The following is an 8,915-nucleotide window of genomic DNA, read 5'->3' on the forward strand; positions in this document are numbered from 1 at the left end:
TACTATAGTCCATGTCTACTGTGAGAGGAACTCCTGGTAAAATTTCTTCATAACCATGTCTCCATTACTCCCAGCACTCCCCTGAGCCTTTGGGGACGGCCTCTTAATTTGGGTTTCTACTTTCTCACCCCTCCCTTTATTTTCTGACCGAAGTCTAAACAGTTAAGGGTTCTGACTGAATGCACATTTCCAAAAGGGAAGACATGGAACATGCTGTGGCCTGAGGAATCCTGTGTCCTGTCAGCTCTGTGGAAGGATAGCATAAAGGACACAGACACATTTCTTCCCTCACTGCTGGCCTGAACAGCAGCTGCCTGTGAGGACCCCACAGCCTGAGTCCTGGGAACCGTCAGTGGTTGATCACCGGAAGGATGTCCAACCAGGACCTGAGGTAGGCGCTAGGGAGACCGCTGGTTTGAGGGAGGGTTGCAGTGAGAACAGCGGAGTAAACGGTTGGGAAGAGCTAATGAGACCTGTTGCCCCAGATATACAAGCGGAGATGCACACAGTGTTGTTAAAATGCAGTTTGCCAGCTGGCCATGATGGTGCCTGCCTGTGTCCCAGCTCTAGGAGGCAGAGGCTCAAGGATTAGGTATATATAAGGCCAGTCTTAACTTCACGTAAGATCGAGGCCAGCCTGGGCTGCATTGAGATCCTCTTTAAACTTCCCTGCCTGCAGTAATATTTTCAATTATCTTAACACACCTCTGCAGGCTCTCTTGCTTATTCAGGTTCCTTTGTGAAGAAACCTTCTGTTAACTGCTTTTAGCTATTTTGTGGCAAGTATTATCTTCCTGTCTGCTTATGGCCTGAAAGATAAGAATGTTTTATTTTTCCACGGGGCCTGAGAAAGCTTTGTTTTCTATTCCCAGACTCCTCTCCTTGACATGCCTAAAGCATGTGTTTACAGAGGCTAGGACAGATAATGTATGCTTGTTAATCCTGGTTCTTGCTTGCTAAGAAGCACACATAATCAGGGCACCTTATCTTTAAAAAGACTTTGGGTTTGCTTTGTGTGACTGTTTTGCCTACATAATTTATGTGCATGCCTGGTGCCTACAGAGGTCAGAAGAGGGTGTCAGATCCCCTGGAATTAGAGTTACGCATGGTTGTGAGCTGCCTGACATGTGGGTGCTGGGAATCAAACCTGGGCCCTGGAGGGTGTCTTATCCTTAACAACAGTTGCCATTTACCTGACTGTCATTTATTTAGTCCTCACACAGACCCTTAGATGAGGGAATGAAGCTTCAGAGAACTGAGGCAACTTGCCTGAGTGAACAGCTCAGCCAGGGTTCACTTACACCACATTCTCTTGTCCTTCAAGTAGAAATAAAGTTGGATCTTGTTTGAAAACTTTCTCACAGGCTTAGAAGGGTGAGGCTGGAAGGCATCTGAGTTAAGGCCTGGAACTCCCTGGCGGGCCCCTTCCAGCAGGCCTGCAGTGTGTTAGTCTGGTGAACACTGTGTGTTGTTGTGAGATGATCAGGCTGGTAAATATGGGCTTCCTAGAAAGAGGTTCCTAACCTGTGTGGAGGAGGGGACAAGGACTATCAGCTGGGAGCCCCGTAGCGGCCATTCCTGATTTTCTTTGCCTGGCCCTGCTCTCGTGTGCCCTATCCTAGCTGGCTGTGGCCAAGTACCTTCTCAACACTTGTCTTCCTCTCCTCCCCATGGCCTAGCATCACTGCAAAACTCATCAACGGAGGTGTGGCAGGACTCGTAGGGGTGACCTGCGTGTTTCCCATTGACCTTGCCAAGACCCGACTCCAGAACCAGCAGAGGAAAGATGTGTATAAGGGAATGTAGGTATCGGTGGGAGACGCGAAGACAGGAGGGCCCTGGGGAGGGTCTGGGGTTTCATGTGCTTCTTCAGGGAGGGACCTGGGGGCCAGGCCAACTGAGGTATGCCCAGGTAGGGGAAGAGGTACATTTGGTCACTGCTAACTGCCTTTCTGGTCTCTGCTTCTAGGACAGATTGCCTGATGAAGACTGCACGTGCTGAGGGCTTCTTGGGCATGTACCGAGGTGGGCTTCTGAACTCCCAAACAGGTTTCGGCTCCTCTCCCTAGGATGATGGGGTGGAGTGTGCAACCCACACTTTGTGAGCTTGTAGCACAGTGGTATAGGTGTTCATTCAACCCAGGGAGCTGCTAGGTTGGGGCCTGAACTAGTTGGTGGTTCTTGACTACCCCAGATTTCAAGAGGCTCCAATGTGGAGACAGCTGCTTCTAGCTAAGGCTTCCTTGGAGGTGCTTGGTTGCGCTGTGCTTAAAACAAGTGCTTCCGTCCTTCCCCTGCCTCCCAACCCTCTTACTCTCCCTGAGGTAGAATGACCCACAGAGCTGTGGAGCTCCGCCCCACCTGACCCCTTGCTGCTGCTGCTGTCTGTAACCTCCACATCCATAAGGAGACCTGGATATGGGTCATAGGTCAGTGATGGGAAAGTGCTGATATGCTGGGAGTCCCCCCTGGAAGCCCCCCCCCCAATAAGGACAAACACTTGTGTGAAGCCAGGTGGTGGTAGCATATGCCTTTAATCCTAGCCTTGGGAAGCAGGGGCAGGTGGATCTTTGTGAGTTCCGGCCAGCACAGAGCAAGTGCCAGGATAGCCAGAGCTACACAACGAAACCCTGTCAAAAAACAAAATTGGACCAACCAGTTCCCAAAAAATAATAATAAAAAAAAATCCCCAGGCTGCTTATTCACCATTAGATAGCAGCAGGATAAAATCTGGTGACTTCTTAGCCAAGTGTGGTTCTGTATACCCATGATGCCAGCATTTGAGAGATGGAGCCAGGAGCTCCATCATTCCCAGTTACAAAGGAAGTTCATGTCCAGCCTAATTGTGATCCTGTTCCAAACAAACCAAAAAGGGAAACAACATCAACAACAAACAAAAATAGACGACTTCTTAGTAATGGGACACATGCATCCATGAAGAACATGGGTTTACGCAGGAGAATGGGACTGGAGAGCTGGTTCAGCAGTTAAGAGTGACACTGTCCAAGCAGTGGTGGTGTGTACCTTTAATCCCAGCACTCGGGAGGCAGAGGCAGGCAGATCTCTGAGTTCGAGGCCAGCCTGATCTACAGAGCGAGTTCTAGGGCAGCCAGGGCTACACGGAGAAACCCTGTCTCAAAAAGGAAGAAGAGAAAGAGCAAGCACCACACTTCCTGAGGACCCACATTTGTAAGTTCACTACCACCTGTAATTTCAGTTCCAGGAGGACCATCTTTAGTCCTCTATAGATATTACACACACATACACACATACAAACACATACACACACACACAGACACAGATACATACACCACACCACATACCAAGCAAATAAAATAAAAATGTGGGGGCTGGAAAGACGGCTCAACAGCTAAGAGCACTGAATTCTCTTCCAGAGGTCATGGGTTCAGTTCCTGGCACCCACAACCACTCGTAATTCTAATTCCAAGTCAGATGTGTCTTCTTAACTTGCAGGCACCACACATGCTTAGGTGTGCTTACATACATGCAGGCAAACACTCACATACATAAAATAATCTTCTACAAAATGAAATCTAAAACAACAAACCAGGTGGGTGTGGTAGTGCACACTTTTATTCCAGCACTCAGGAACAGGAGGCAGAGTTAGGTGGTCTCTGTGAGCTCAAGGCCAGCCAGGGCTGCATAGTTAGATCCTGTCTCAAATTTTCAAAAAAAAAAAAAAAAAAAAGGAAGGAAGTAATGGAGGGAGGGGAGGACACAGCTAGGAGAGCCTGCAGCTTGCTATTGCACAGCAGGACAGTGAACTTCAGGGTGGCACACCTGACGTGCTTGCACTCAGGAGGCAGGGGGATTGTGAGTTCCATGCCATTCTGGGCTACGTACTAAGACCCCTGACTCCAAAACTAATAGAGTCCAGCAAGTTAACAGCTGAACCACTTGCACACAAGCCAGAGCCATGTAAAGGGCAGAAGAAGAGAATGACTTCACAGAGCTGTCCTCTTGACCTCCACATGTGTTCACGGGCACACACAATAAAAGAAATATATTAAAAATAAAAGGAAAATGTGCTAGGGAGAGAGAATGAAAAATGTACCCACCTTTCAGTAGGCTAGACCACTGGGTTGCCTCGCTTGGCTTCTGCAGCCATATTCATCCCAGAGCTTTGCCCATCAGTGGCAGACTGCAGGAATGGTCTCTTCTGCAGCAGCCATAGCTTTCTCTCCATCTCTCACCCCCAGGGGCTGCAGTAAACCTCACCCTGGTCACTCCAGAGAAGGCAATCAAGCTGGCAGCCAATGACTTCTTGCGGCAGCTGCTCATGCAAGATGGGTAAGGTTAGGTGACAGTGGCACAGAGACCTTCACTGTATGTCCGGAGACAGTAGATTCAAGAGAACATACAGAATATATAGAGATGTTTTTTCTGATGAATTTTTTTTCTGTGTTGTTTGTTTTTAAACAGGATTTCTCTGTGTAACAGTCCTGGCTGTTCTGGAACTCTTTGTAGACCAGGCTGGCCTTGAAATCCCAGAAATCCGCCTGCCTCTGCCTCCCAAGTGCTGGGATTAAAGGCGTGCGCCACCACCACTTAGCTCTTGTTTTATTTTTTTTTTAATTTAGGGTTTCCCTACTTAGTTGTCTGGCCTGGAACTTCAGTGATCCTCCAGCCTCTACCTCTTGAGTGCTCAAAATCATAGCCTTATGTGGCCACACCCTATAAGCTGACAAATTTTAAACATTAACCCCCAAACCTCTCTTCTTCTGTGTCCCAACTTGTCCTAGGGATGGCACTTAAGAGGCTGGAGTAAGACTCTGACATCCCATTGGTGTTTGGTGGTCCCTGATTTCACCTCAGGTCTACCTGCTGCCCACTATAGCCCCTGCTGGTAACCCAGCTCCATCGTGCAGGGGCACTATCTGCACTTCTAGAGGGTAGGCAGCAGAGCTGCAGTAAAACTGAGGACAGCTTGGCTTACATACAGTTACATACAGTTACAGCCAGGCATGATGGCACACACTTTTAATCCCAGTACTCAGGAGGCAGAGGCAGGAGGATCTCTGTGAGTTTGAGGCCACATGCATCCATGAAGAACATGGAAGTAAGTTCTGGGATAGCCAGGGCTACACAGAGAAACTTTGTCTTAAATAAATAAAATAACAGCAACAACAAAACAGGTCCAGCCACAAAGAGGGGCAGAGTGGATGGGCAAAGTGGGGCAGGGCTGGCCTGAGACTAAGGACTTTACTCCTGGACCCACAGGACACAGCGGAACCTGAAGATGGAGATGCTGGCTGGGTGTGGGGCTGGAATATGCCAGGTGGTGGTTACCTGTCCCATGGAAATGCTCAAGATTCAGCTGCAGGATGCTGGCCGCGTAGGTGAGTCACATCCCAACTCATGGCATCAGCAAGGCCAGATCAGCACAGGGCACACTGCACTGCACTCCCAGCACCAGGCTCTGAGCACACCCCTAAGTCAACAGATGTGTACACAGCATGCCTTTAACCTTTTCAGCTCCAGACCAAAGAACAGACACAAGAGCCTAGATTCTACAGGATGTAAGCTCATACTTCTGTGCTAACGCCTTGATGGTCAGGCTGGATTCCTGAAGGGGTTTTTTTTTTTTTTTTTTTTTTTTTAAAGTGGGGCTTAGGGGATTGGAGAGGTGGATCAGTAGTTAAAAGCACTTGCTGTCCTTCTAGAGAACTGGGGTTCAATTTCAACACACACACACACACACACACACACACACACACACACACACACACACACACACGACAGGGCACCTCACAAGCATCTGTAACTCCAGTTCCAGGAGATCCAACGCCATCTTCTGGCCTTCTTGGGCAATGCATATATTGCCAGGAAAACACATACACATAAAACAGTAATTTTTTTTTCAATTATGAGTCTTGCAGTGGTGGCACATGCCTTTAATTCCAGCACTTGGGAAGCAGAGGCAGGCAGATCTCTGTGTGTTCTAGGCCAGCTTGATCTACAGAGCAAGTCCTAGGACAGCCAGAGCTACACAGAGAAACCCTGTCTCAGAAAACCAATCAGAATGCTGACAGTTGCACACATACATTGTGAGCAAGAATTGGGTTCCAAGGAAGAGACAGGGGCCTCTGTAGGGCTAAGTCACGGTGTCTGGTTAAATAAGCTAATATGTGACACTCTCAACGCCACCACCCTCCCGCTCCATTGTGCACACTGGTGCTGGAGTCTAGCCAAGTTCCAGACTGGTTACAGCAGCTTAAGCAGCTTCAGGAAGTCCATGTGTCCCTGTCTGGCACGAGAAACTGCCTGCCATGCCACCTTTTCAACCAAAGAAATTCTAGTATAAAGCTGGTGGTGATGGTGGTGCAGGCCTTTAATCCCAGAGCTCAGGGGGCAGAGGCAGGTGGATCTCTCTGAGTTCCAAGCCAGCCAAGGTTATATAGTGAGACCCTGTCTCAAAAAACAACAACAAACCAAAACCCCAAACTAACCATCCAAACAAAGAGCAACAGCAAAGAAAATGTGTGTAAAAACCTGAGTGGTGTACCTGTCTGTAATCCCAGGGCTTAAGGGGAGTCCCAGCCTTGGCTATAAGAACCACACATACACACACAGACTTTGTGGCTTTGGATCTGACACTAAAATGGTTCAACACTGAATTCTGTTCTGAGTTGGAGGGGTTTTAAAGGGCGTGTGCTCCTGGTCTTGGAGTAAGGAAGGAGGCAACCCTGGAAGCCTGCAGAGGTCATTTCTGACAAAAGCATTTGCTGGTGTGGTGGTAGCGGCTTTTAACATTAAGCAGAACACACGAGGTGTTTCTGTCTCCAAGTGCTAGCAAGACACAACTATCTGAAAAGGCTCAAAGAGCTGAAAATGGCGGGCCATAGGGGTTTATTTAATCAGGCTAGGCGGACTGGGAGAGGTTCACCACTGAGAACACCTTGGGTACCTGCTGGGATTGGTGCAGACTTGCTGCCTTTCCTCTCTAGCTGTCAGTCATCAGGGCTCCGCCTCATCAGCACCCACCTCCCGGCCCTACAGCACTGGCTCGGCTTCCACCCACAGGCGCCCATCTGCTACGCTCATCGCCTGGGAGCTGCTGCGCACTCAGGGCCTGTCTGGGCTCTACAGGGGCCTGGGTGCCACTCTGCTCAGGTGAGGACCTCTTCCCAAGCCTGGGCCAGAGACCCCCAGAGTCTTATCTAGGGAGCTGCCTACCTTACCCATCGCACCAAACCGCTTTCCCTCCAGTTGGTTCCTCTGAAGGTTACAGGGGTGGGGATGGGGGTGCTGGACAGGGGAACTTCTCTGCCAAGCGGGGGGGGGGGGGTTCTCCCACCTGCCGCGCCCCACTGGTCCTGGGGAAGCTGCTGAGAGAGGCACCCAGAGGGTCGTCTTCCTCCTTTACAGAGACATTCCCTTCTCCATCATATACTTCCCCTTGTTTGCGAACCTGAACCAGCTTGGGGTCAGCGAGGTCACCGGCAAGGCCCCCTTTGCACACTCCTTCGTGGCAGGCTGCGCAGCAGGTTCTGTAGCCGCGGTAGCTGTCACCCCTCTGGACGGTAGGTGTGGAGAGGGCTGCGGTTTGGGATTTAAGGGTCACCCAGCTTTTCCCATCGGGCTCACACAGCCTAAGAGCTTGCAGGTGCAGGTGAAACAGCCCCAATCCTCCACGCCCTTGGTGGTCAGCCCCTGGCATGAGCTCACCGGAGGCCTCACAGAAGGCTGTGCCTAACTCTTCTGTCACCACACAGCCCCTCACCTTCCCCAGGCTTTACTTTTTCTTCCTGGTAGTTCTGAGTCTGAGCTGGCATTGGGGGACCTGTGATGCTCAGAGCCACACACAGCCCCCTCACAGGCAAGCAGCTGGAGTTCTCCCACTGCAGGGGAGATGGAGAGGGCTGCTCTGGTCCAGCAGGGAACACCCACTCTGCTTGCAGAAAGGACAAACTCGGTGTCTGTTACTTGCATTAACTTCTGTTTTGTTCAGTTCTGAAGACTCGGATCCAGACCCTCGAGAAAGGCCTGGGTGAGGGCACCTACAGTGGGGTCACTGAGTGTGCCAGGTGAGCCAGCGCCCCAGACAGCACGCCAGCTCAAGACCCCCTCCGTGGCAGCACGTGGAGCTGTTTTGGGATGTGAGCTCAGGGAATTGCTGAGTAGCTCCCGTCTCACCCTGAGCTCTGGATACGGGTTTATTTAATGGTTCCAGTCTTTGGTTTAGCACTTGAGCTGTGAAGGCGGGGCCACAGGTCTCAAAAGAGGTATGAAGTGATGGCCCTTCTGTAATCTTATAATCCTAGCACTCAGGAAGTTGAGGGCAGCCCAGGGCCAGCCTGGGCTACATCTGGAGATCCTCTCCCCAAATCCAACAACAAAAACCAAGTAAAACCTAAGAGACAAGTCATGAGTAAGTGTGCTCTTAGCCTTCAACTACCAAGGTTCTCCTTTCTCCACAGGAAACTCTGGGCACAGGAGGGAGCGGCTGCCTTCATGAAGGGAGCAGGCTGCCGGGCCCTGGTCATTGCCCCCCTCTTTGGGATCGCCCAGGGCATCTACTTCATTGGCATCGGAGAACGCATTTTAAAGTGCCTTGAGTAATCTAAGGTGTCCCTCACTTGCTGCCACCACTGGCCCTACTCCTGGGAGGAGGAGGAGGTGCAGGGAGCATAAGACGCCCACCCTGTCGTACGTGGTCTCTAACTTATAGTGCTACCTCAGAAGAAAGGACCCACTTTACTAAGCAAGTAGAGCCCTCACTTCCCTTTATGAAGACTAGGCTGTGGTACAGCTTACCAGGGCCATTCAGAAGCCCCAACCACCTGTTTAACAATAGAAACGGCCTAGGTGTGTGAAGGCAGGATCAGGCACAGTAAGGACGGGAATTTACACTAACATACCCACTGTAGATAGACATAGCACAGCTGTATCAG

General features: G+C 50.4%; 1 protein-coding gene across 1 annotated transcript; it reads left to right on the plus strand.

Moving 5' to 3' along the window:
- Positions 1 to 299: 299 nt before the first annotated feature.
- Slc25a18 (solute carrier family 25 member 18) lies at positions 300 to 8,605 on the plus strand. Its single transcript, XM_051203586.1, has 9 exons — positions 300 to 391; positions 1,680 to 1,802; positions 1,970 to 2,025; positions 4,221 to 4,311; positions 5,242 to 5,360; positions 6,969 to 7,134; positions 7,390 to 7,544; positions 7,973 to 8,048; positions 8,442 to 8,605. Exons 1-9 carry the CDS (start codon positions 372 to 374, stop codon positions 8,581 to 8,583), a joined length of 948 nt encoding a protein of 315 aa, XP_051059543.1. The 5' UTR covers positions 300 to 371; the 3' UTR covers positions 8,584 to 8,605.
- Positions 8,606 to 8,915: the final 310 nt, after the last annotated feature.

Source organism: Phodopus roborovskii, unplaced genomic scaffold, assembly GCF_943737965.1.
Source record: "Phodopus roborovskii unplaced genomic scaffold, PHOROB, whole genome shotgun sequence".
In the NCBI taxonomy this organism is placed as follows: Eukaryota; Metazoa; Chordata; class Mammalia; order Rodentia; family Cricetidae; genus Phodopus; species Phodopus roborovskii.

What these genes read in the sequence shown, in the direction of transcription:
- Slc25a18 (XM_051203586.1), top strand. Translation starts at nt 372, where the DNA reads ATGTCCAACCAGGACCTGAG. An exon ending in ATGTCCAACCAGGACCTGAG is followed by an intron (nt 392 to 1,679) that starts GTAGGCGCTAGG and finishes CCCATGGCCTAG; the next exon opens with CATCACTGCAAAACTCATCA. An exon ending in GGGGTCACTGAGTGTGCCAG is followed by an intron (nt 8,049 to 8,441) that starts GTGAGCCAGCGC and finishes CTTTCTCCACAG; the next exon opens with GAAACTCTGGGCACAGGAGG.